A 27,453-nucleotide genomic window follows, 5' to 3' on the forward strand; every position below is an offset into this window, starting at 1 on the left:
CCCAGAAAGCCCTTTAACACGGGAAAAATGAAAGAATCTGGAATATGCTGTTTAATGGGCTCAAACAGGCATTAACAAAAACTAAATTTTATTGTTACACAGATGAAGAAGGCACTCTTGGTGATGCCTTCATCACTGTGCTCATCAGAAGGGAGTGCAGGGTAAAGTGCAGACCGGCCATCTTGGCTGTCACTCCATATTTTACATCAAACAAACGTGTGTAGTATTATAAGTTATAATACTCCACTGACGCTTTCTTTCTAATTGTGTCGAAAAAGATTCAAAGCTTCAAGGCTTCAGTCTAACTAAGAACAGTGACATCTGGTGGCCAACTGAAGATAAAACTCCACAACGTAGCTATTACTGCAAAACCGAAAAACAACTAATTTGCGTTTTTTTTGTGTGTTTTTTAGTAGAACGGAATATCAAAAGAACGGGCAGTTTTGTTTTTTTGTTTTCCCGTTTTTGTTGAGTAAAACGGAATGTTTTGGTTTTGGTCAGAGCCGATGTCGCCATGTTGCTTTTGTGGAGCCAGAAGTACCATATTTGGACAACGAGGCAGACGAGCAGTGAGCCAATCAGCAGCGAGCTTGTTGAACGTACACGCCCCCTGGAGAGAGCGGCTGAAACGACTGTATATACAGTGTTTACAGTGTGTTCAAGCCAAAACGACCACTACACTCTGATCTGACATTAGCTGTAAGGCTCAGCCTGAGGCTAAATATCAATATCTGTTAGGTAGTGATGGGCAGGTGAAGCCTCGTGAAGCTCTTTCCTTCTAATTATGTAGAAAAAGATTCAAAGCTTTAAGGCTTCAGTCTGTGAACAGTGACATCTGGTGGCCAACTGAGGCCACAACAACCTCTCAAGAGCGCGACTCTGACAATCATTTCAATCCCATGTCAGCAATAGAAGTTCAGAAAACACTGTGGTCGTTTTGATCTGCTGATGGTTTTGTTAGTCTACACAAGACCAGAGATCCTTCCTGCTGCAGCTTTGTAACCGATTATGGTGTTTGGATAAACACAGAAACATCTCTCTTTTTGTTTAGTGTTTCAATTAGAAAACCTATAAAGATAATGGGTCATTCTGGGACTTGTAGTCGCCATCAAAATCACCAAAAATCAGCAAACGTACCAACACTCTCCAAATCTCTCTCTCCTCACAGCCCAACATTTGTGAGTAATATTGATGCATCTTTTCAAAAATGGCCCATATTTTTCAAATCGTGCCTGGGGTATGTAAATCTATGAGCACAGCTATATGCTACTCTAGCAGCAGACAGAACATGCTTGTTATTCACTACACACTCAAAGCACTGTAAGTAGAAAGCTTCCAGTATTGATCTTCCAGGGTCATACAGGCATGCTTAAGGGCACGTGTTTCTTCATTCAACTAGAGTGTAAACCTCTTAGTAGTAAAAAGGTAGGTAGTAAAAGCTGCAACTGCCAGGAGAATAGACAGAGCTGTGCTTAAATCACTGATGCCCATTACTGCAGTGAACCAATAGTAGTTAACGCTGACGACATCAGTGTGCTGAGTGGTAAATACATTTACACTGATATTAACAGGACAAGCTAATGTGACTACAAAAGTGATCTGACAACTGATGTGACTGAAGAGACCGATTAGATTCAACTAGCCTGCAGGCCAGAATCAGGTCAGCGGTGTTATTCCCATTAAAGACATCTATTTGAATTTTTCAAATGTTTTGGTGAAACAATAGTTAACTCAAGCTGTCACAGGTTGAAAGGATTTATTTCTCAACAGTCTCATGGCTTTCCTGAAACCAGAGTTCTAACACTTCTATACTCAAAAAAAAAAAAAAGGTCAGCATCAAGTTTTTTTTTTTGCAGAACCTGCCAGAAAGTTTAAAAGATTCAAACCATTTTGCCCTCAGTAATCTTAAAACACTTACTTTTACTCAATGTTTGCTGGTGATTTTACCGACTATAATAAAGTTGTAGACAAAGTTGTAGCAGAGTGTACTGTCATATAACCATAGTTAAGAGACTATACAGTTACATTTGAAATGAATTCGCCATGTGCAACACTATACTCCCAATTATCAAAGCACTATGTCATACAGTGACAAATTAATTGATGACATTACAAAAAAAGTTACACAACAAACATTTTCTAACCCATTGTGAATGTGTCAGCACTTCCTGGTGATTTGTAAGAATAATTTAGCTCAGGTCGAAAAGTAAATGGTGACAGTGACAAACTCTACAAAGTCAGAGCAGGTGCAGTGGGCAACTAATTAGAAAATAGTGCCATGACGAGAAAAATAAATGTCAATCCTAGGCCTTTTTTCTTGTCTGCTTGGAGTATCAGATGGTTTTGCTGCAAATGGATAATTCAAGTTATGTTAAGCTATCTGTTATAAATGTATACTAAGCTGACTGGTAAACCATCCCTTGATTATCTAAACCTTCTGATATTATTTCCACATGACAAGGACCTAAAACATGCTAAAATAATCATAAATAGTAAGGGTAGTTACATACAGAACAGATGATATGCTGATTCTGAAACCTTTTCAGAATTGCTATTGCCATAGTTTTACAAGTAGTCAGTAGAAATGATTTTGTTTTATAAAATCTGATTATACAATGGGAACCAATTTCAACACCAGTGGAGGGTTTCTTGGGAAATATTTCAAAAGTGCATTCAGGATCACTTTTTCCATATCTAATTTGTAAGTGGTTACTGTTGGAGTGTCCAGGGTTAATGATTAATAGATTCTTTCAAAAGTGTACTTAAAGCTGATAAATGCTAACCCATCCATTCAAATCTTGAAATGGTTTCGTCACTCATACTTGTTTTTCATAAAAACATATTAAAAACTTCAATGGTGTTATCTATTTGGAAACAGCCATTTTTAATCCCAACACTTAGGTTTAGCTGCATTTAGGCCTTTTCTATATATATATTTGAAAAAAGTAACACTGTTTACTAATAAATGTAGGCACTTGTAAAAAAATAAACAATAATTTTAATATTCATACAACTCTTAATAATTGAGGTGGTATCACTCGCCATATTTCCTGGCAAGCTCATCTTCCAATCACTGTCTTTGTGGTGACTAGCAGCTCATTAGCTTGCTAGTGTTTGTGTCTGCCTCAGAGGGTCGGATTGGAGGGTTGAGGCAGGGATCCACTGCCCTCAAAGTCCAAGGAGAGGGGGAGCGCTGGCTGAGGCAGCACCTGTAGCACCACACCGACACTTTGTGGGGTGCTAGTCTGTGTGGTTGGGGGGCTCCCAGTGGTGCTGGTCTTGGCCCTTAATGTCTGTTGGAAGAAAGGGAGGTAGCCCTGGGCCTGGAAAATGTCCTCTTCTTCAGGGTCCAGGATAAGGCCAAGACCCTGGAGGCTGGCTGCTTCTCTGTGTCCCAGGCCAGGCTCCAGCTGGCTCTGAACGCTGTTATGAGTACGAAGCAGGTTGTCGTGTCCTGTCTCCAGCTCTGTCAGTCCATCGCCACTAAACATGTCTCCTTCCAACTCCTCCAACTGCTGCACCCACATATTGCTCTTAAAGACAACTCCATCTCTAATTGGACTTGATGATGATACAGTCACTGGTGATGCTGACGGCTCAGGTCTTTCTATAAGTCTCTCAGGAAGATTGTTGACAACAGATTCTAGTTTCCTTCCCAGTGTGGGTTTGAGTGTGGGTGGGGCTGATGGTGTTTTGCTGGGGACGGGGGTTGTGAGGCAAACCTCTGTAGCCAGAGTTGGCCAGATGTTACTGGCTGAGGTCAGCTCTTCTCCACTGCCCTCTTCAAGGCCTCCACCCCTGGCCCCGGAGCCCAGCTCTAGCAGGGTGGAGTCGTCGAGCTTATGGGTTCGGTTGAAATTGTTGAAAACGCGTAGCAGTGCAAACATATTATCTACATCCTTCTGGAAGTTGGCCCAGTTGTCTGGGCTGGGGCTGTAGTCAGGCCTACATTCATAAAGGCTTTCGTTTATGTTGTACAGATCCTCCAGTCCCTGCCAGTTCACCTCCTCATCTGTCAAGTTGGGTAGTTTAACCCTGTCGTCCGTCCCATACTGGCTGTGTGCTGCCAAAGAGAAAGAAAAGAAGACTGTAAGGATCAGAACAGAGAGCTTTTTTTTTCACGTTTACTGTCATGCACTCATGCTCAGCTTCTACCTCTCACTAAAAAGCAGCCAGATCCAGGGGGTTTGAGCCCCCAAGCAAAACACAAGCAAATTTACATACAGACTTCAAAGCAACTTTAGATAAACACAGCACTCACACTAAAGTACAGCAAACACATGCTGCCTTAGGAAATTACACTAGAAAGACAGACTGAAAAAAAAAAATATTTGATGATCAATCATGATAGTGTAACATACTAAGCTGCATAAGAAAGATATAATGGCATAGTTAATAATAGGCCTGCAGAGGACTGAAATGCACAGTCAGGCAACCTGGAATAAAAGAACAGTGGAGGAAACAAAAAGTTGATCACCAAAGCAAGATGATACTCAGGGGAAAAAAATAAGGTGAGCTCACTGCCATGTGGTGTATCGACAAAAAAACAAAAAAACAAACCAAATCATGTCAGAAAAAAGAAAATGACAGAAAAAGACAAGTTACAGATGGGCTCATTTTGATATCTGCAAGTTAAAACTGAGGCAAAGAGGTATCTGAGCGGCCTTCGGTCAGCTGTTCTTGTGAGATCAGCTTTCTTGTTACTACTGCAGCTAGAGAATGGAGATGATTTGACACAGGCTCAGGGACTCACAGGAAGGAAAGGCTTGGTCTCCTCTTTGACCACTTTCGATGCTGCTGTTGCCTGGTAAGCAGGTGCCAGAAACAGATGTCAAAAGGGCAGAGATCAGTGGGAGGACAGAGAGGTCACAGCAACTCAGGTGTCCATTCTACCACTAGTTAATGGCAATCAGCAAATATGAGGGGTGTTCTGAATGTCATGTTACACAGGAGCAATAATCTGATGTTGAATGTTCATTTGTGGGTGTAGCTAACATGGGATGGATGATGATATTAAAGGAATAGATTGACATTTTGTCCTATTTATTTCTTTCTGAGAGTGAGTTGAGAAGACCTATACCGTTCTCATTTGACTATGCTAGGATTTCTTACTTTTAACCATATCCAGGCAAAGCTAAATAGCTGCTTGTTGAAGTTTCATTTTACGAACACAGGCACATGATATTTATCTTATCTACTTCTCAGCAAGAAAGCATTTAAGCCTATTTTGCAAAATGTCAAACTGCTCCTTTAAGCTTTTATTTGTAATGTGATGCATGGGGGGAGGTGATTCAATATCATGCATAGTCATTGACGTGCACTTGATGCTTGGGTCGGTCACAAGTAGAAGCAGGTTATAAATATCCCTATATGCCTTTTTAATATTTATATAGCCATGCTATTTTAACAATAGCTAAAAAGATGAATCTTAATCTATATTTTAACATGTGCATCTGCTATAAATGTTACAGTCTCAAGCAAAGGTGTGAAATATGTGCCACAGAATAACATTAACTTTGGATTTTCTTTTTGAATAGCTGGAGGGTAATAATACACAGCAGATAAAAGTGAAGGCAGATAGTGTCCACTGAGATCACAACAAATGAAGCTGTTTTAATGAAAAACAAACAAAAAAAAAACATCTGTTATGATTTGTTAGCAAATTCCCAGCATGCAGCCACAGGTCAGATCATGTACCAGTACTCCATGGATGGATGTATTAGTAGGAATAAGGCAATTCAGCCCATGCAGGTGTTAAAGGACAAGCCACTGAAGAGAAACAAAAATTGGTGGATACCTGTGTGGCTCATAGCTTCCTCCATCTTTACCTCCTGATCAGAAAAATAAAAGCAATCGATTGTTAATGCTTTGATTCAAGGAGATGTGGGAGGGAAATAAATAGATCATTCACACTGAAGATTTCTTCATGCACAGCCGATACTACCTATGGATAAATGCAATTACTGAATGATCAGAAAGAGGAAAGAAGATAAATGAGATCTGGATTTGACTGGAGGAAAACACTGAATAAAAGTTTGAAAGGTCATATGATTGGACTAGATGGAGAGATGAGGACAACCAGCACAATAAGAGATTTTAGGCTGTGACTTGTGCTTGCATGGGTTTGACAAGGCTAGGATGCCAGCACTGAAACATAATCAGTTTCTTTAGTGCAGCTTGGCTGCTCCTGTTCTTCTCCATCTGGTAAATACAGACATGAAGTTTTTATCCTAAGGATATAAAAAAAAGGAATCTTATAGGCTTTAGTCACCGTGACACTGCTTTTAACCAACTCCATTCCTGGGTTGTCTGCTCTTTAAGGATGCTTGAACCATATGATGTTAGAAACCGTGACAAGGCATGGAAAAAAAGAAAAAGTCCTGGGCTGAGAAAGAAAGGTATATGCATGTGTGTACACAGTAGAGACAACATCAAACACAAAAAACAAAACACATACACAAATCTGAGTGATGATTCCTTGACCTCCACCTGAAATTTCAGCACACATTACTCAATTCCCAAAAATATGCAGCATGCAGATTTGTGTAAATGTGTTTTTTACGTGTTTTTGGCATAAACAAATTTCCTCATTTTTATATTCATTTAATGCTTCAGCTTTAACTTAACTAATTAATCTGAATGTAGAAGCAATTTCAGTCATTGATGGCACTACCACTATCACTAAACCCAATGTTTCAGTTTGCATGTCGAACAAGCTCATGTGTATTTTAGGAAGGTAAAGTTAGGAACAATAAGTAGGCTGAACATTTTTACCTGTATCCAAGCCTTTGGGGCGAGGATTACACTGCTTGTACCCTTGACAACTCCTCATCTCCATGAGCTGGGCATGGAGCGTGTTTAGTACGTCTCGATCCACTGCATACACTGCGTTGGTCAGCTGCAAATTTAATACACACATGCACAAAAGTCCTTAGTGTTATGACATGATACTTGGATGTATAGATCTCCCTAAAACCGACAGATTCAAACTGCTAGTCACTGTCAAAAAACAAAATTACTAGCAAGACATGAGCTTTTATGGACTGTGATTTAAAATGCAGAAGCCAATGACTGTGTCCATCTATCTGGATGACTAAACAACATACTTTTGTGAGAACATGGGTGGAGTTATGTCTGATATTTGTATCACTGGAGATTCTTGACTGTAGGTATCAACCCTGAGCACACAAGCAACATGAATCTCACAATACCTTTTCTTGATACATGCATAAATAGAAACTTGAATCAGTCTGCAACCTTCTCTGTGTTGATGGATTGGCCGCCTGCTTGCAAGCGTATCAACTAAACCCAGAAATACATTTCTGTTGTTTGTGAGTCTTGATTAACAGTCTTAATCTGCCGCCACATCCACCCACCTGGTAGGGGTCATTGTTGAGGTCAAAGTACTCCAGGAATCCAGTGGAAAACTCACAGAAGAGTGTGTTGTGGGTCTCGTTGATGGTTCTCAGGCACCAGTAGGTGTTGTTGTTGGAGCTGGTGCATGCACAGAATCCACCCACTAGACAATAAAAAGGAATTGGTCAGTTTTACTACAACTAATATCTGATTATATCTCAGTTACTTGTAATTACTTTATGTACTTAAGAGATGGTACCACAAACAGGATAAGTATAATTTCCTGGCAAAAAATGCTACACCTCAAAATTATTGCTGTACCAAAGGTAGAATAAAAATAGCAAAAAAAAAAAACAGTGTGTTGCTAACTAAGACTGGGGCTACTAAATGGCTTTGAGATTGAATATACATACATGACCAGAAGGGAGCAGTCTGCCAGTGGTCATTGTTATGTGTGAAGCAAGTAAGTCCAGGCAGGCTGCAGTCATCTCCCTTCCTCTGCCGCTTCTTCTCTTTCCTTTCCTTCTTCCGTCTTCGGATCTCATTGTACAGCTGGGTCTTACCATCGATTTCCTGTGCAGCTTCCCTGTTGGACAGAACCATGAGAATTACAAAACCGTGTGATGCAAAGATGACATCAGCCCCTACCCTCTCTGGTGCCAGGAACCACAGTGGTGGAGGATCTAGAGAGGACTTCCAGAAGGTATTGCCGATGCCAGGATATGACAGTCCGTTTACTTTCATGTTTAAGCTCTTACTATGTCCAATTTTCTCTGGGATGACATTCTAGCCACTGTCCTCTCTTCTTCCTTGCCTGAACACACAACAAGCACTGGAGAAAAAAAGCTGTTTTGTATTGGCATAATCTGTTCCCTATGTCTCCTTGTGCAAGTTGATCACTATGTTTGAGGGACTGAATGATTTTCCCTCTATTGAGTCACTCTGTCTTTCCATGCAACTCAATCATTTCCAGACATGCACACGCATACATAAATTAGGTCCCTGGCTATACATATGGTTTGTCATTTCAACTTCAAGGATAAAACACTCAATGAACATTTTTAGATGACATGTCTCCTTGAGAAACCTGTGTGTGTTTAGGGTCACAAACACTGTCAATACATGACAGGACACATACAGTACACACATGTACAAGGCTGGTCACATTTACTAGGTTTTCTAAATTATGGTGAGCTTTATTGTGAATTTTTAGTCCTTACATGCAAAGGCCATGCAGATATCCAGAAACAATAGATGCAACATACAATGAAATAGCATGAAAATACACAGTATTTGCACAATCAAAGTCAGTTCAAAGTCAGTTTCATGGTCATTTTGAAAATAAGCAATGGGATGACACTAAATGGGGCAAAACCATAGTTAAAGGGGAAAACAAACTCACTTAAATGGATGGAGTTGATCATTCCTGCTCTTCGATCTTTCTGCCTTGTTTCTCTCTCCTTTGCTATAATAGCTGGTTTTATAAACAGAGAAAAAGACCAAGGACTGTAGGAAAAAAAAACCTTTTTTCTGTGTACTCCTGTAGGGTGTGTTAAGATGCCTATAAAAGACTACAAACAACTCCTAATTCTGTATATAAATAAAGAGAAATTTTTCTTAGATGAAATGCAAATAACTAACCTCTTCTTTCCACAGTCACACTCATCTGGCCTTGTCCTCTTTAGGTGCCCTCTTACTTCCCGGAGATTTTTGATTTTGTCTTGAAGTGCTTCGATCTGGGTCAAAAAAGAAAAAAATAAATGCTACAAATGACTACTTAGCTATTATAACAGATCCTTGATCTGTAACAACATGAGTAGCCTGAAGGAGTTGGGCTTTGTTGGGCTCACCTCTTGGTCCACATAACTCTTATGGTCTTTCCAGGCTCTCGAGGACTGGTAGACTTCTCTTTCACAATGAACACTGTCGTTCATCAAGATATAGCATCTGAAAAAGGGACATAAAATTCATTACACATTATTCTTTTTACAGCTATATACTGTATCAAAAATGCATGTGAGAAGTGACATTAATATTGTGGTTCATTCTTACTTATGGGTAACTTTCACAGAGTTTGGATATCCTACAGCATTTCTATCATCTGCCAGCATTTCCTCTGAACTGTCATCTGTCCCCAAGTTAAATTCTGGGTCATCTGAGCTGTAGTGACGCTTTGAGATGACGCGGCGGCGGACAGCTGACTGATCATCTGCTTGTAGGTCAATGTCGTATATTTGGCCTTCAAACTCCACAGACAAAGACCTGGTTGGTCTGGTATGGACAAAACGTGGCCTGTAACCTATAAGAAAAACAAAAACCTAAGTCAAGTTGTTTATGCTTTTATTTTAATAAATGAGTAAACTCATACACTAATACATTGATCATCCCCTTCACAACATCCTGATGGAGCAGAGAAGCAGCTGCATTGGGCGACTCATCCCACTTCGCTGCAGGACTGAACGATACAGGAGATACTTCATCCCCACTGCCATCAGGCTTTACAACACCTTAGCCAATGTCAGATGATGACTGACTACTGTTTTATTAATTAACCACAAAACTACCTGAATTACCCTTTGGGGATGAATAAAGTTTATCTTATCTTGGCAATAACTCCTTCTCTGATGACTTTAACTCCTATGCCTAACTCTGATTGTTTCTGACCTCAAGTGCTGTGGGCTACCTCTTGACTACATCTTGTGCATCCTTATTTGCACATCAATTATATGTTTAACATGCAACACTAGAGGGCATCACACCACAATCCCAGTATATATGAAGGAATATTCACAAAACAAACTCCAGTCCACTCTCCAGACTTCTTGTAGGATGTTAGCTTTTTCCATGCATCTGTCTCCCTTTAGAGCATAAATAATCAATTACAGGAAGCCTTAAGCCTTTACAGACCTTTACACAAAACTATTTTTCTCCAACTAGTACTGTGAGGCAGATATCAACACAATGTTATAAGTAGAGAAAGTTGGATGTCAACTGAAACAGTCTCTCCAATCTTACATATCTATGCATCCAAATCAGCATCACTTCATCTGGCTGTATATACATAAATTTTATAAAGAAACAAAACACTTGTCATGATTTCAACAAATGTATTCCTTGTTCTCATGTACGTACGCTGGCCTGATGAGGAAGAGAACTGTCGATGGGACCGGCGATCCGTTCTGGAGAGTTTAAAGAGAGTGTCCCCACAGTCACAGCCCCTGTGTCTGTTGTCATAACTGCTACGTGGCTTTAGACTGCGGGCCCTTTTCCTGGAGCCTTCTTTTGAACCACCTTTACACTTCTGTATCCTCCACTTCCCTGTAATCTCCTCCACACAGTGCCATTTCTGTCAAAAATAACCAGAGAAGAATTAATTTGGGAGAAAAAATTATTCCCAGTTAAATTATCTGAGCGTAGATCCCCCAAAAATTAATCCAAGTGTCCTTATCATAACTCCTTTTAATGTTTCCGACATTACAGTATCAATGAACATTGTCATAGCTAATAAGTGCCATAGCACTCATCTTAACATTTGGAAAACATAATCTCAGATTTCACAACAAAGCCTCTGTTTTGCAATTATTCTAGAAACTCCTTGAGAGACATATGTTTTTGACAGACATATCAGGCAAATCTCAGCCTGTGGGAAAGACTGGTATCCAAAAGCAGCAGGAAAAATAAACCAAAACAACCACATGATATGAAATGGGTCTGTCTGGTCTCGAGAAAACAAAGTGGAAACCCCTATCACTCTCACACTGGGTATGTCTGCGCCAAGTGCGTCACCAGTGTAATTGTGAAAATACATATCCACACACTTGCATTTATCCTCAACATAGATTCCTACTAAGAAAAGACAGCTGAGGATAATTGATGTGAGCAGTGCCACAGGTTAGATCCTGTACAAATAGAAATAGAAAAGACATGTCTGAGTGTGGGAATGAGGGGCCAAACAAAAGACTAATAAGGCAGATAAGGTTTCTCTTTAGAGGCTCACATAGTGATGGGGCCACCAGTGCTGTTATATCAGTATTAGGAAAGATGTGTTGTCATCTGGGATGAAAACAATCTGCAGGCATGGATGGGAAACTGAAGAGGAGGATGGAGTGGTTATTTAAGAGCAGACATGGATGACCATGAAAGCTGAAACGTGAGTGAGATTTAAAGTACCGCAGGTTGCTCACACTGTCATGTACCCCAAAAAATGACAGAGTAATAGAAATTGTTGCCTGGACAGTAAATCTGGAGTTCCCGCAACAAACTCATACCGCTATCACACGATTGATTCAAAAGGAAAGCAACACAGTCTCTTTTGTGTTTTTGTTTTTTTGACAAAAACACAAAAGAGGCTGTGCTCTAAGAGGAATCTGGCCTGTCTGGACCAAAATCATGTGGTCGTTCTCAAAGGGCATTAACTTTTAAGGCTTTTGAAAAATAAAACCTCAAACAAAGACTGAGGTTTGTTGTCCTTGTTGGAGACCTTTTTAACTACTTAAGTACAGTACTTCAGTTTAAGCCAAGGATTTCTCCTGTGGCAAAGAGGTGAATTGGCATATAAGCTAAAATTGAGCCACCTGTTTCATTTGGTGTTTTGTGTGTATTTGTGGTATGCTGTGAGCCACTGAAGAAGGAAGGTAGGAAGCTCTCCACTGGGCTCAAGGCTACAAACTAGGCCATTCATGACCAACTACACAGCAACATATGTACAGTACTATATACTGTAAATGACTGCGGCTACAAGAAGACACATTTGATGCTAGAGATGCACACCAGTACTGTGCCCTGACTCTCAATTGCAGTCACACAAATACAACACACACTGTAGTTCAACTGGAATTACTCAGTTTCTGTCTCTAATATCTGACTGTTACATACACACATTTGTATGACCATAAAATCTGGATCGCATTAGCCTGCCCCACAGAAACTCTGCCTACCATTTAACACCACCTGAAACTTGTAACAATTTGTATTGTTCTGCTCTATCTCATACTATTTAACTTCACTGTTGGTTAGCCTGAAAATTAATGGGCACAGATGAAAGGGAAGTACCAATAAATGCATCACAAAAAAGGCAGAAGGGTTCAATTACAAACCAGCTGATGTACTGTAGATGACTATTTCACTTGTGGCTCTGTGGAATAGTTCAACAAGCAACACGAAGGTCACCTCAATACTGGTACTCATTACTGTTAGGAAAGAGCTGAATCAGTTTTCCTTAGTGGATATCAGAGTGACTTGTTTCTGTTCACAAAGGTTTGCAGAGGTAAATTCCCTCGTGTGCTTATGGGTATGTTTGTTTTACCTGTCCAGGCTGTTCACAGGGTGTCTGGAATTCAGCCTGCTGGCATGTTTCTTTGACTTTCTTGTACTTGGGCAGGCTGTTGGTGTGCTGAGTATTCACAGAGTCATCTTTCTTTCTCAGGATCTTTCTGCAAGGCAAAAGTAAAAGATATCAAGAGAAAACCATCAATCGACAAACACACTCAAGAAATCAATGTTACTATGCTACTAGAACTATCACTGAACTAAACTGAGTTGAATTAAAAGTTTTATTCACTTTAAGAGTGCTTTTCACTTTCTGTCACTGCCATGTATGTTTTTTTATGATGGTCATAGCCAGTGAATGGATAAGCTATGTAGTGTCTGTTTATACCACAGTGTCTGGGCATAGAGCTGAGCTTCACACCTCTGCTCGGTTCCAAGCTGTTTGACCTCAGCTTGGCGTCATGTTCAACTGTTCTGCCCCCTTTTCCCTCTGCCACTACCACAAAGACCGACTAGGTCTCTGCTCTGCCATGCCACCCCCTCTCCCCTGCTGTACCCCCAACTTTCTGCCAACATTGCATGGCTGCTCATGACCCACAGACAGAATGATGTTGACAACAAAGCAAAGAACAATCTGTTCCCTTCGCAAGTAGGACCTTTATGTTGTCCAATCCGTCTAACATGGTTCCAGGGGAGAACAGCCAGTGTTCACACATTGGCTTGGCTTTAGTCACTAGCCAAAGGTAATTAAAGACCTAGCAGTTGTTGTCATTGTCACTACCTGATGGCTGCATTACATAGATGATTAGATTCTCAAATAACTCTCAATCCCAATTGAGAGTCATTTTACATGCCCAGAGGTGCTGTAAGCGAGCATGTGAGCATATGAAATCATACAACATTTTTCAAAAAAAAAACAAACAAAAAACTTCAAAATAAGCTACTGGGTGTGTTGCTGCTACATCTGTGCTTGAGTAACTAAGAGAAAGGTCTGCACAGGGTAATCTCAGCATTTAGAGGCAAGTGCAGAAGCTGACAGCCTTTATAAACAGTACTGATTAATGGAGGAATGGGCTAAAAAAAAGCTAAAGCTAAAGGTCACACTTATTTAATTTCATGTACAGCGGTCCATGGACCAGCTTGTTTCTCTGTCAAACAAACATACACCAGTAGGAGACTGATCTGCATGTGCGGCAGCAGAGCTAACTAGTTATTCCTTTGTACTCTGTCTGCAGATGTTGAAGCAGTTGCTGGAAAATGAGCAAATTAGTGGAAAAGTGATGGGAGGTCCAAGACAGCAATTTGGAACAAAGTAAGGATTGCGAGGAAATGATAGTGGGGAAAAACAGCATCTGTATGGGACAACGTGACATACTGTAATATACAGTATCATTACACATGCTGCCAGCACAGTCTGGTCTCAGCCGGTGTTTCTGTGCTTTTCCTCCTTCATTTCCTGCCACCATGTCTTTTCTTCATTACCCAATTTTAACCCTTTTTATCAGGTACCTCTATAATACAAAGACTTTTCTTTTTTTAAAATCCAGGTTTCAGTCAGTGTACCCTTTTGCATTAGCATTGCTTATGCAACTGAAATAAAGCAAGCTGTAAGATTGGAGGTATCATTTTCTGCCGCACATATCTGGCAGCAGTGGAGAGGCTAAAGACCTGACAGGGTTTGTGAGAGAGCATGTATGGCATATTACTGCATATTACTGCGTGCACTACAAACAAAACAAACTTGGGAAAATAGACGAGTGCTGGTTGTAGCACGGCTGTTGCACTCCACACTAGGAGAGCTGAGGACATGTACTGTGAGTGGACTGAGTCGGAGTCTTCCAGTCTTTTCTCAGGTAACAGCATCCTGAGCTTGACTAGCCTTTGTTTATTTTGCATGTGTCCAGCTCTTCCATGTTACTGAAATGTATCTTTCACCTATTTGCCAGTGCAAGAACAGCAGGCCAAGTGAAGTTCATGGCTCTGATCATGTGCTCAGTATATACAAGGACCCTTCATAAGACAAAGACTCTGCTTGTCTCCTTGCTTAGTGTTCATGTAAATGATCAAATGACCTGGTTATACATGTGTCATGTGTTTTTCAACCTCATCCACAGCCACTGCCTTCCAGACTGACTGTGGTTGGGAAATGTCTGTCAGATAAACAACTGGGAAAAGCATTTGTGTTGCTGGAAGAGAGAATGTACATTAAGCCGTGCACATTTTGGGTTGAGTGAAATCCTTTGTCAGGTTTGTGTGACACACAGTGCTCTACAATGACATGTATATGCTTGTGGTGTGCAAAGGGAATAAAGAATCAGTGTTTACCCTCGCTCCACCAGGAATGTGTCTCTCCAGACTTTAGGTTTCCGGTTGGGTTTGAATCTGGGAAAATAAAATGCACAAGGTTTATAGAATTCATATGGCCTATATACCCAACAACAGCTAGAGCATGTTGAGCATGCAGCTAGCAAACATTAGGAAAATTGATCATAGCAAGCTCATGACCTTGTGGGTTCAAGGGAATGGTGTAAATGCTCTACAAGTGGATTATCACAATTCTTTCTACTGAATCCCAGCCAAAATCCAACAAGCAAGGAAAATCTGCCAAACTTCCCTGAACCCACTTTCTGCCCAGCTGGAGCAAAATCATTTTGGCTACGGAAATTTTTATTTACTCAATAATGGTCAGTGACCAGAACTTTTGCACATATAATGCACATTCTGCACTTTACATAATATCCATTACAGCATGACATGATGGTTTCATACAGACCGATTACCAGTCCTTTCCTGTTCCAGCAGCTTAAGAATGGACTTTCCATCCATGTCTGGAGGAGTGTCCAGCCCAGCAATGTGAAGAATCGTGGGAGCTAGGTCAATGTTCAGCACCAGATGAGGGTTCCTGAAGAGTCACATAAAGTTTACTTAAAACTCAGCATTAATAAATGAAGATAACATTTGAAGTAATGATAAAAATAACATCAAGACACAAACACGTTAGACCTTTCACAATACATTAATTTGCAAGTTAAGACATTCTGATAATGATTTTAGTTACTTGGACTTACACTGCCCCTGGCTCCACATTGGGTCCTCTCAGGAAAAACGGCACCCGGATGTCAAAGTCATAAGGCATTGACTTGCCCTTTACCAACCCAAACTGACCAATGTGGTAGCCGTGGTCTGCTGTATAAATAATGTACGTGTTGTCCAGCTCTCCAGTTTCCTCAAGCATGTCATAAACCTGTGTAAGAAAAGTGGCATGTGAATGAAAAACTAATTTAGGGGATTACGAATATTTAAATACCTACATGTCTCGACATGTACTAAAATTCTAAAGAGTCTATAAATAATTACACAAAGAACTTACCTTCTGCACTGAGTCATCCACTGACATGAGTGTTTGCAGTCTTTTCCGGTGGAGAAAATTGGTGAACTCCATGTGGATGGGTCTCATGGGGCCTGTGTACTGCATGATCCAGTGTTTGTCCATGTTTGGCGCATAGTTGTAGCTGGGGGTGCTAGGAGGGCACGAAGAAGGAAGAAGAAATAGTCTTGTAAATATATAATTAGAATTGATGCAACATAACATAACACAACATAATCTGTGCATCATTAAGTTACAAAGAAGCAGAAAAGGCCTTTATGGATGTCCGTCTACATGCACGTTTTCAGAACACATAACAGTTAGCAACTCTGCATGCCAAAAAGCACCTGTCTGATACTTTTCTCAAACTACTGCTCAGTAACAGGTGGCACATTTGTCTACTGCATTTGACTGTTACTGTGTTTGTTGACGGAAATATCTTAATACTCAGCAGCCAGCAACTTCACTGTTTTTCCACACCTCTCTCCCACCATTTCTCCTCTCACACAGAGAAGAGAGTCTCCTTCCTCCACTGCGCTCTTGGCACAGCAAAGTAATTTGAGGATTGGCACATGCTTAAGAAAATAATAGGCCCCAAAGTCAAATTTGCAACAAGTCTGGACTAAAAACTCAATAAGTCATGGTCATTTGAAATGGGGGAATAGCAAGTATGCATAAGCAGCAAAAGGCAGGGAGAAACAATCTTGTTTGTGATGTTATAGCTGACAGAAGATGTTATTATTAATCTGTAAAGGAGAGCGATACACCATAGACTACAGCATGAAGTCAACTTTATGTCTACAATGTTTTTGTGATTCAAGTAAAAAGTCCTCAAATGAAAATCTGGTTTGGAGCTTTGAAACATAATTTAACAACAGCAAGTTATTTCCCTTCTACTACAGGTAATTCACTCCTACTAAACAGGGTCTACCAGTGAATAAGCAGCTGCTGGACAAAGTGTCAAGACTTAGATGCTTAATGAAGACCTGCTGTGGGAGCTGATTTGCTCTGATTGAGTGAGTTGCCTTCTGCTCTCATCTACTCAGGCCGGCTTTGTCAGAAGGGTGAACTCTTCACCCACTTAGCCAGGCGGTCTAATAAGCCCCACAAAGGGGACCTGTCTCTGGGCAATGGGCCACCAAGGTATGTTGCCCTGGGTACAAGGGAACCAGGAATGCAGAGGTCAGTGGAATGAAGCCAGTCCATAAAAGAGGTCACACCTGCCACCTGTCACGTATACCTGTCAGTGTTTTGTGGCATTAGCCCTGGATTAAGGCAGTGCAGGGCCTGTTGTTCAAGCCAGAATCTCTCCAGACCTTGCAAAATATAAAAAGCATATCACACATGAGGATTACTGACATTACCTGAAGCAGCCTGTTGAGCTACAGCTAGAATAATTCATTCTTTGTGATAGAGACATGCCACTGAGAAACCACACCACATCTACAGTGTTTAAAATACATTACAAGCATGACTCCATGTAAGAGACAGGGTAAAAACACCTTCATTGAGGAATGTTAATGACATTAACATCAAACACCCTTCTGCTATTGTTGCTGTCAACAGTAAAGACGCTCATTTGATTTATGAGGCAGCTCCTCCTTTATTGCCACGCAATCTGTTCCCAACTCTGTGCATTACATATGAGATGTGTATGACATCTGCTAGAAAACTAAAACGTCTCGGCCAAATAAAGTTTCAGACAGTTGAAACCTCTTTGAACCAACTCAAACTAGAACAATGTCACAACATATAAATAATCATATTCATTGCTGCACAACATTTGCCTGTGGAAAAAATCTGTTTACAAATCACCTGTGCTGCTGTCACCATACCACATATATCATACACACTGCACCTACACAAAATCACTGGGGCAACCCTTTGTCACCCCCGGGGTCCAGCTTCAACCCTTTCACCAAGAAGCTCATGCTAAAATTAAATTAATAATGTTACAAAGGGTGTTCCAAAGCACACAATGCATTCTTCTTATCCTAGGACCTGCAGGGAGAAACTACTGATTGATATGGACAGGGTCAGGAAGTCCTTTGCGAATTACACAGAAAGGAAGGGAGGGAGGGGTGGGTAGTGTGTGTAGGGATGGGACACAGAGGAAGATATAAATGGAGACAGACAGTAACTGAGATATACAGATGACGTGATAAAGAGGCAGAGCTAACAGACAGAGGGGAATGTTGAGGGAAACAGACACTGAGAGGATATAAACTGGAAACACACAGAGCACAGGGAAAAAGCAAGAAAGAGGAGTGGCAAGAATGGCAGTCCTGTGACTATTTTCCTTAATCACTATCCCCCCGTTAACTCTCCCTGGGAGACTGTTTTAGGGCCCACCGTGAGGTGGCAGGGCATGTTGCCATAGGACGACTCAGGCCGTTGCAGTGCTGCTTCAACATAGTGACGAGAGTCGTGGGAGGTCAATGTGGGCTTGGCTTGAACACAGTTCCTCATAAAGACGCTACCCTTGATCTTCTCTATGGTATGCACACAAGCTATTCGTGGATGATAAATCAGTATGATTTCATGCTTGCTATGTCATTGGCCCTAGCAGCTTCTCAGCAACTTGTCATCACAAGGGATAGAGTGGCATGTGTATTCCAGTAATCTTGAGTACAAAAAAAACCCCCATAAAAATCAAATAGGGTGTTAATTAGTAGCTACAAAATTAGTCTATGTGGCTACAGATTAAAGTCAGACCTGTAACTTTTTTTTTTTTTTCATTATCGAAAGGGCGGTTCAGCATTGTCCTCGTGTGAAATTGAGTGAATGTAAAAACATGAGCTTAAATGTAACTTACATGTGCTGTGAAGCATTTGGGAAGAGCTCAGCATACTGAGGTGCTGAGTCTTCTGGACCATGAGGAGCTGCATGACTAATAACCATCATCACAGGACGGTGTGGGTACATCCTCTTGGACATGCGGAAAAAGTTGATACTGTCATTGGTGATCAGATCTGTGAAATAGTCCTGAAAAAGAAAGTAAAATAAAATCAGTGACTAAACCTATAAATGGTGCTACAAGGCTAAAATCATATCATGAGAAGGCTAAAAAATAAAAGGTAAAATTGTGGAAAAATGCAAAACAATACAAGTTTTGATAAAACTTGTTCACAGTCCAATCCCCATGACATGTTGCTTTTCCTCGTCCAGTCATTTTCAAATATATGGAGAGGGGCCAGTGGGGATATGGACTGGGGCCAATGAGTACACTACATTACCGATCTGTCGAGTCAACAGCTGGCTGTCTGCCTGGGTGTGTATGTGTGTGCACTTCAGTGTGAGTGTGTGTGTATACAGTACATGGGCTGCTGCCTCATCAGTGAATCTCTGCACTATTGAATGTGACACCACTTGATGGTGAGAGGAGCCTGGTGCTCTCAAATGGTATGTTGTTATGACAGCTTCTACTCCTCTCTGGGCTATCCATTTGCTTTCTCATATTCAGCTTCATTTTATTTCATCCCCTTTATCATAACACGTCTTATTTTCTTTTTCTTCTCATTTATTCACTTTAAGAGATAATGAAACAAACAAATCAGACACAGTAACCTCAAAAGATTTAAGCCTCAGGCATTACAGTGGAAATGAACTGGAGTGAGTAATAACTTGAATAGGAAAAATACAAAAGTCCTTAAGGGTCCGTGTCAACTTTTTACTTCTATTCAAAGCTTGTATTGTTGAAAAGCCAGGATCCAAGCTCACAGCTCAACTTGCATCTGACTGTCCAACGGGTCGGCCCAGCTCACCCATCGTCATGGCTGCTTAAAAGGATCAAATCTAGTGTCTGGACTGTCAGGGTTGCTTACTGAGACCAGTAATGTAGATGACTCAGATATATGTGCACAGCCATCCACTTACAAGAAAGTGTGTGTGTACTCGTACAGTAAATTCACAGAAATGTAGCATGTAGCTCTATAGTTCTATGTAATGTATATCTACATTTAGAATAATGTCCAAGAGCTATGTAGTGAAATGCAGCATACATCAATATCTGTGTACTTATCAGTTGCTGATTATACCAAAAGCCCTTTTTTCTAATTTTCTATTTTCCATTTTTCTAGCCAGCGTTCCAAAGAAAACTGAAAAACTGAGCCTGTAATTTCAATCATACATTAATCTGACAAATGAAAACTACTTTAAGAAACTACATTTCAATTTTCCACCTTTCCATTGTTCATTTTTTATATAGAAAAATAAAACTAAACTGCCCACAAAAACCTGAGTGCTCTGTATGTCAAATTTTTCAGGAATGAGCAAGGACATGAAACTGAAGCAATAAAACTGTAGTGTATTCCAAAGGGCTTAGGCCCAGGAAATTAGAAATTGTCACATCAAACAATCCACAGGCGTGACATTTTATTTAAAATTTCATTCCAAGCGTGGTGGAATCTGTTTTTTTTTTTTTTAATTGTTTGTTAGGTCACACCCTAAACTAAAATCACATTGGCATTTGCCAAGTTTCCAATAGTAGATTAAACATTCTACCTGGAGTTTTTGCATGCCACTGTTGTTGTCTGGCATACAACATACAGAAGGGAGTGCCAGGTTGAGAATGAAAGGGTAAAGGGTGATTTCCTTGAAATGCTAGACGTGGGTTTGGCTGATTCATCCTGTCTCTATTAATAGGCTTTTATAGCCAGGCCAGCTTTAATGACCTGGCAGCTGTACATGCCCATGGAAGCTGCTGATTGCGTGCACATGGCAAAGCAATGCCATACTTGTTTTCTTTGTGTTGCCAGCTCTCCAAAATATTAGCCACTGCTGCTACAAGCTCTGGCAGGTTAAAAGGAAGTGACACTGTTATGGGGAATGCCTGGCCCAAGCTATAAAATGGTCAAGGAGGTGAAGAGAATCACTTATCCTAGAAATGTCTGGAGATGATTAGTACTAAGTGGCAGTCGTATAATACGAACACATTCATAAATTGTTTAATTTTCCAGTGAAGTTCATCTGTTTTAACTGAAATTCTGATCATTTGACTGTCAATGCACCAGGGTGTTGCAGTTTTGAATTTACAAGATCAGCACGTATAGATTTGTCTACATTGTTGTACATTTAGTTGTCTGCTTACTTTGATCAGTGGAAATTTTATTAGGACTGACGACATCAATGAATCATATCTAGCTTTCAACATAAGCTCAAGCTAAATCTCACTCAAAAATTCTTTCACAAATGCCTTAACCTCAGTGAACTCATTCTCCTACAGATGGGAAATCAGATGGGACCTAATCAGATGATATCACTGAGAAAATGCCTTATCTAATCACAGTTACTTGGTGTGCCTGCTGCACTCTGAGGAATACTGTATCGTGACCTTCTCGACCTGTATGAATCTAAAAAGAGAATTTGTGGTTGTCCCAGTGGTAGCAGGTTAACGATTTCTGGCAGTAAATAGCAAATAGTGTTTCCATTTGGTTCTAAACCACAATCTGCTGACCAAGCCCATGTCAAGTAAACACCTTGGCCTCAGCTTGTGGGTAACTTTACACCTCAGTCCAAGTTGGCAGAGGAACAGCAGTCCAAACATTTGTTTGCATCCATCTTTTAGACAGGTCATCTGGAATTTTGACCTGTATCCAAACTGTAAACTCTCTTCATGGATTCCCACTGTGGCAAAGTCTACACTACCTGGGGAGATACTGACATGGAGCTATGACAACAAACTGAAAGCTCTAACAAAAATATTTAGGGTAAACCGATTACCTAGGCCATCCAGAGCCACAAAATCTGATTTCCAGAGTCTGGAAAAGGTGAAGTGAAAATTTCATATTTATTGTTATTAAAGCACAAAATCATTCTATCAAACTTTTTAGTGATTCAAGAAGCGAGCCAAAAGCAAGTGCAGCATGGTATTATCAAAGAGACTTGCTTTGATTTTACGGGGTCTCAATGCTCAGGTAAGGGGCGTCACAGTAAAGACATGGTGCAGAAAGAAGAGACGCCACTCCATGTCAGCTCTTTCCCTTTAATTCTCAAATGAGAATTCCTACCAGCTTGGATCACAACATCATGGTACTTCCCTGTGTTTATAAGTGAGTGGAACCTGCAATTTATCAGGCGAAGTCTTTCTTTTATGTCATAAAGGAAAAACAAATGAGTGATTGAGTTAATGGTCTGCTTTTGGAAATACATACCTTGGCATAGTCAGCACCATGTTTCTCCTTGTAACCATTCCGACAGACAGTGTAATTATAGAAGCGAGAATTTTTGATCAATCCAACCCATTCACGCCACCCAGGTGGGATATAGCTGCCATTGTACTCATTGAGGTACTTGCCGAAGAAGGCTGCAGAGGAGGAAGGAAGAGAAAAGAGGTTTTCTTTTAATATCAACTTTGTTTATCTGGTACCTGTAAAAAAAAAATGTAATTTTATGTGTCTGTTACACTTTATCTGTGTGCATCTCTGTATGTGAAGCATAACTGTTTTGCTTGTCTCATTTTCCCTGGCTTTCCTGTGCAGCATTCTCAGATAGGTTGGGCAGTGAGCCAGCCTGTTCCAAAGAAGGCTAATTGCAGACTAAAACATCATCTCAAAAACCACAGGCTGTGCTGCAGTCCACAGGACCCCACTGAGCTGCCCAGTCCAACACCTGACCATCACTCACACAAACATTGTCTGATGAGAGATGACAGCAGCCTGGCAGAGTTACAGTATTTGCATTTCTCACAGCAGACAGCCAGACAGTGGAGTCCCATTACTAATATAGATAAGAAGGACTGGGAGGAGACTAGAGCTGGTAGTGATTAAAAATGTATTGGCCAAAAGTAAGATGGTATAAATACAGGTCAATCATTAAGTTGAAAAGTGTCACTTCCAGTGTAAAAAAATAGAAACCACTACAACAGACTTTAAATGGCAATTATTGTATTTAAGTGACTCTTAGTATGTGTGCATGCCTTTAGTTCACCCACCTGTCCTGTAGCCAGTGTTGTTGAGGTAGACAGCAAATGAACGTGGCTCATGCTGAACTTGCCAGGAAGGAGAAGAGCAGTTCTCATTGTTGGTGTAGGTGTTGTGGTTGTGGACATACTTCCCTGTCAACATGGAAGATCGTGACGGACAGCACATGGGTGTGGTGACAAAGGCATTGGTGAAAGTAGTGCCTCCATCTTCCATGATCTTACGGGTTTTATTCATCACCTGTAGAGAACCTGAAAGACAAGGTATGAAGATTAATACTGAGTGCTACAGATACACTGAAGTCCTTTATTTTTAAATCATCTGCATTTTTTCTTTTTAAGGATTTTTAATTTTTTGGGGGGGTGGGGGGGTGGGGTGCCTTCATTCAGCAGTTGGTTGCAGAAACTGGGAAACAGAAAGAGAAGGGTAAACCTGTGACAAATGTCCATGGCAGGACTTAAACAGTGGATGTCGCACAAACAGTATGCACACATACAGTGGGTACGGAAAGTATTCAGACCCCTTTAAATTTTTCACTCTTTGTGTCATTGCAGCCATTTGCCAAAATCAAAAAAGTTCATTTTATTTCTCATTACTGTACACTCAGCACCCCATCTTGACAGAAAAAAACAGAAATGTAGAAATTTTTGCAAATTTATTAAAAAAGAAAAACTGAAATATCACATGGTCATAAGTATTCAGACCCTGTGCTCAGTATTGAGTAGAAGCACCCTTTTGAGCTAGTACAGCCATGAGTCTTCTTGGGAATGATGCAACAAGTTTTCTACACCTGGATTTGGGGATCCTCTGCCATTCTTCCTTGTAGATCCTCTCCAGTTCTGTCAGACTGGATGGTGAACGTTGGTGGACAGCCATTTTCAGGTCTCTCCAGAGATGCTCAATTGGGTTTAAGTCAGGGCTCTGGCTGGGCCAGTCAAGAACGGTCACAGAGTTGTTCCAAAGCCACTCCTTTGTTATTTTAACTGTGTGCTTAGGGTCATTGTCCTGTTGAAAGGTGAATCTTCGGCCCAGTCTGAGGTCCTGGGCACTCTGGAAGAGGTTTTCTTCCAGGATATCTCTGTACTTGGCCGCATTCATCTTTCCTTCAATTGCAACCAGTTGTCCTGTCCCTGCAGCTGAAAAACACCCCCACAACATGATGCTCCCACCACCATGTTTCACTGTAGGGATTGTATTGGGCAGGTGATGAGCAGTGCTTGGTTTTCTCCACACATACCGCTTAGAATTAACGCCAAAAAGTTCAGTCTTGGTCTCATCAGACCAGAGAATTTTATTTCTCATAGTCTGGGAGTCCTTCATGTGTTTTTTGGCAAACTCTATGCAGGCTTTCATGTGTCTTGCACTGAGGAGATGCTTCCGTCGGGCCACTCTGCCATAAAGCCCCGACTGGTGGAGGGCTGCAGTGATAGTTGACTTTGTGGAACTTTCTCCCATCTCCCTACTGCATCTCTGGAGCTCAGCCACAGTGATCTTTGGGTTCTTCTTTACCTCTCTCACCAAGGCTCTTCTCCCACGATTGCTCAGTTTGGCTGGACGGCCAGGTCTAGGAAGAGTTCTGGTCGTCCCAAACTTTTTCCATTGAGGATTATGGAGGCCACTGTGCTCTTAGGAACCTTGAGTGCTGCAGAAATGCTTTTGTAACCTTGGCCAGATCTGTGCCTTGCCACAGTTCTGTCTCTGAGCTCCTTGGGCAGTTCCTTCGACCTCATGATTCTCATTTGCTCTGACATGCACTGTGAGCTGTACGGTCTTATATAGACAGGTGTGTGCCTTTCCTAATCAAGTCCAATCAGTATAATTAAACACAGCTGGACTCCAATGAAGGAGCAGAACCATGTCAAGGAGGATCAGAAGAAATGGACAGCATGTGAGTTAAATATGAGTGTCACTGCAAAGGGTCTGAATACTTATGACCATGTGATATTTCAGTTTTTCTTTTTTAATAAATTTGCAAAAATTTCTACATTTCTGTTTTTTTCTGTCAAGATGGGGTGCTGAGTGTACATTAATGAGAAATAAAATGAACTTTTTTGATTTTGGCAAATGGCTGCAATGACACAAAGAGTGAAAAATTTAAAGGGGTCTGAATACTTTCCGTACCCACTGTATGTGTTTATTTACTTAATTTTCACATGGGAAAATACAATTCAGTCTATTCTGAATTATCTGAGTGGAAAAAGTATAATTATAACTCTGCTTTTAATAAGCCAGATGGCCATTCCGCTGAGGCTTATGGCCTCTCTTTAATATTTCATGTGCAGAAGGAGGCCAGATAACTCCTGATGCAAATACCCACAAAAACAGAAATTAAGAGTAGACAGAAAAACTGGGGGGGGGGGGGGAAATCACAGAAATAAATGTCCAACAAAGTAACAATTTTTTAAGTAATAAAAAATAAAACTCAAATGAAAAGTCAGTGGGGCCTGTAGAAGTCCAGGAAGACCAGGAACTGTGCCTGCCTTACCCAACTCAACATCCTGGTCGTCAGTCATGATGAGGACAATGTTGGGTCGAATATTTCTGCGGTCTTTCTGGACGCGACCCCTCAGGCCCTGAGCCCTGGTGGTGGTGAAGGCCCAGCTGCCTAAAGCCCAGTCCAGCAGGACCAACCAGACCAGCGACTGCAACAGCATGGTGCCTGAAACAGCAGTCCACGGGATGAATAGATAGGAGAAGTAATGAAGGGAGGGAGAATGGAGAGGACTTCCACCCAGGCCTGACAATCGCTCACACCTGTGCAACTCTTGCAGCCGTGGTTGACTGTGAGGAGACAGAATTGAGACAACATTTTGATATATTAAAACAAGAAAAAAAGGCTGGGGGGAAATAAATTAAGATGGCAATTTTAAAGTAGTAGATTAAAGTGTTGCACTACGGTTTCAAAAAAAAAAAAATCTAGGTTTCCTCTAAGATTTTTTCAGTATATTTGCTAAAGATAAATTGAATTCATCTGGTCACAGATCATACTTAAACACAACTGTTTTTGCAACAGAAAAGCCAAAAAAAGATTCTTCTGCACTTTAGCCCATGATGGTCCACCAAGGAAAACCAACAGAAACAGTTCCAGCACATTGTTTGCTGACAAACGCCTGAAAACAAAAAGGCCTTAACATCCTCTGGCCCTTAACTGAAAAAACAGCTAGATCACAGCAACCCAGGAAAACAACCAACAAAAGAGGAGTGAAGAACTAGAAAGACGTATCTCACCTCAGGGAGTCTCATTTTGTTTGGTCATTTCTCATAATATTCCAGTATTTTTTCTTGTGTTTTTCACTCTCTCTTTCTCTGTCAGATAACACACACTCACACACAGAAACTTTCCATCCTTGCTCGAGAGCCACGTTGATCTAAGTGTGCTGAGATCACACTATTGGCTGCCCACACTCAAACATCCACAGTCATTCTCCTGTGTGAGCCAATCGCAGTCCACCTTCCACCTGTCACTCATAAGTCACCCCCTGGCGAGTCATGTGTGACAGAGGGCCAATGGGGAGGATGGGACCACACTAGGGGGCAAGAGAGGCAGAGACAAGGTTCCACCACATTAACCCCAGTGCCACTGTCGCCAATCAGAGAATCATTGCAGCACTACTGCAGCATCGGCTCATTTAGATTGTTATAATTGGACATAAAAGGTAACCACCATAAAAGTGATAATAAACTTAATCCTGAACTCCCAACCTCAAAAGGAAATGGAAGTTTATTAAATTAAATTTGGTCATAATACCCGCTGTGTGTATATATATATATATATATATATATATATATATATAAACATAACTTCTTATCTCATTTATCTCTTTTCGGTAGAAGACGGTAGCGAGCCTAGCATAGCACACCCTACAAAGCAATATCATTCCGACAGATCTGCCCAAATAAACTGTTCACCTAGAACTAGTCCTGGTCTTGGCCTCGCTCTACATGGCTTATCAGCCTTTCCTCTAGTCAGATGATGCTATCTGTGATACGCAGAGCTTCATGCCGAGCTTTACGAGCACTTTGGTCCTGTCATGCATTTCAGACTAGCAGTGTCCGAGCCAGCCAGCACAGTCATCATGACAGCCCTGTGCAAACATTGGCGCCGTTTGGACAAACACCCCTCCAGTGAAAGATGGCAGAGTGCACAGAACCTCACAGTGAATTACGCACACAAGGCAAACTAGTGTACAAACATAGTATGACATGCAAAAAGTCATAAGACACTCACACACAAGTCTTTCTCCCACAAAAAGACATTCTCTTCCTGTGAAGGTCCAAGTCCTCCTACATAAATGGGAACTCTTCCCAGAAACAATAGTTGGAGCCCAAATATAGACAAAGCTCAAATCTCTATTCCGGTGGAAGGACCTGAAATCAACTGTAAGCCAGTCAGCCAGCTAGTGTAATGTTAACACCCAGTGCAAATTCAATTTTACATGGCAATGGTTCCAAGCAATAGCTTCTTCATGCGACTTAGAGATGTGAGAAAACAGACAAGAAGGTTCATTGTGGTGTCTGATACAAACCCTGTGGTGCTGATGT

The 27,453-nt window shown here is 41.0% G+C and overlaps 1 protein-coding gene across 4 annotated transcripts in view; it reads right to left on the reverse strand.

The window, feature by feature from the left end:
* Positions 1 to 2,355: 2,355 nt before the first annotated feature.
* Positions 2,356 to 27,453, reverse strand: part of sulf1 (sulfatase 1) — a 34,477-nt gene continuing 9,379 nt past the window's right edge. Inside the window, exons 2-21 of one of the 4 annotated variants that reach the window (XM_026292274.1) lie at positions 25,397 to 25,692; positions 22,923 to 23,162; positions 22,144 to 22,295; positions 18,807 to 18,976; positions 15,995 to 16,145; positions 15,693 to 15,868; positions 15,398 to 15,526; positions 14,950 to 15,006; positions 12,662 to 12,788; positions 10,489 to 10,702; positions 9,409 to 9,655; positions 9,207 to 9,303; positions 8,998 to 9,092; positions 8,759 to 8,830; positions 7,770 to 7,942; positions 7,377 to 7,519; positions 6,775 to 6,898; positions 5,798 to 5,831; positions 4,754 to 4,804; positions 3,881 to 4,063 (exon numbers count right to left, since the gene is read on the reverse strand). In XM_026292274.1, coding sequence (XP_026148059.1) covers positions 4,030 to 4,063; positions 4,754 to 4,804; positions 5,798 to 5,831; positions 6,775 to 6,898; positions 7,377 to 7,519; positions 7,770 to 7,942; positions 8,759 to 8,830; positions 8,998 to 9,092; positions 9,207 to 9,303; positions 9,409 to 9,655; positions 10,489 to 10,702; positions 12,662 to 12,788; positions 14,950 to 15,006; positions 15,398 to 15,526; positions 15,693 to 15,868; positions 15,995 to 16,145; positions 18,807 to 18,976; positions 22,144 to 22,295; positions 22,923 to 23,162; positions 25,397 to 25,565 — 2,655 coding nt within the window. In that variant the 5' untranslated portion in view covers positions 25,566 to 25,692 and the 3' untranslated portion in view covers positions 3,881 to 4,029. Of the gene's footprint in view, positions 4,064 to 4,753; positions 4,805 to 5,797; positions 5,832 to 6,774; positions 6,899 to 7,376; positions 7,520 to 7,769; positions 7,943 to 8,758; positions 8,831 to 8,997; positions 9,093 to 9,206; positions 9,304 to 9,408; positions 9,656 to 10,488; positions 10,703 to 12,661; positions 12,789 to 14,949; positions 15,007 to 15,397; positions 15,527 to 15,692; positions 15,869 to 15,994; positions 16,146 to 18,806; positions 18,977 to 22,143; positions 22,296 to 22,922; positions 23,163 to 25,396; positions 25,693 to 27,453 lie in introns of all 4 variants that reach the window. The other 3 variants (XM_026292272.1, XM_026292275.1, XM_026292271.1) reach the window with 3 other exon arrangements.

Source organism: Mastacembelus armatus, chromosome 20, assembly GCF_900324485.2.
Source record: "Mastacembelus armatus chromosome 20, fMasArm1.2, whole genome shotgun sequence".
NCBI lineage: Eukaryota > Metazoa > Chordata > Actinopteri > Synbranchiformes > Mastacembelidae > Mastacembelus > Mastacembelus armatus.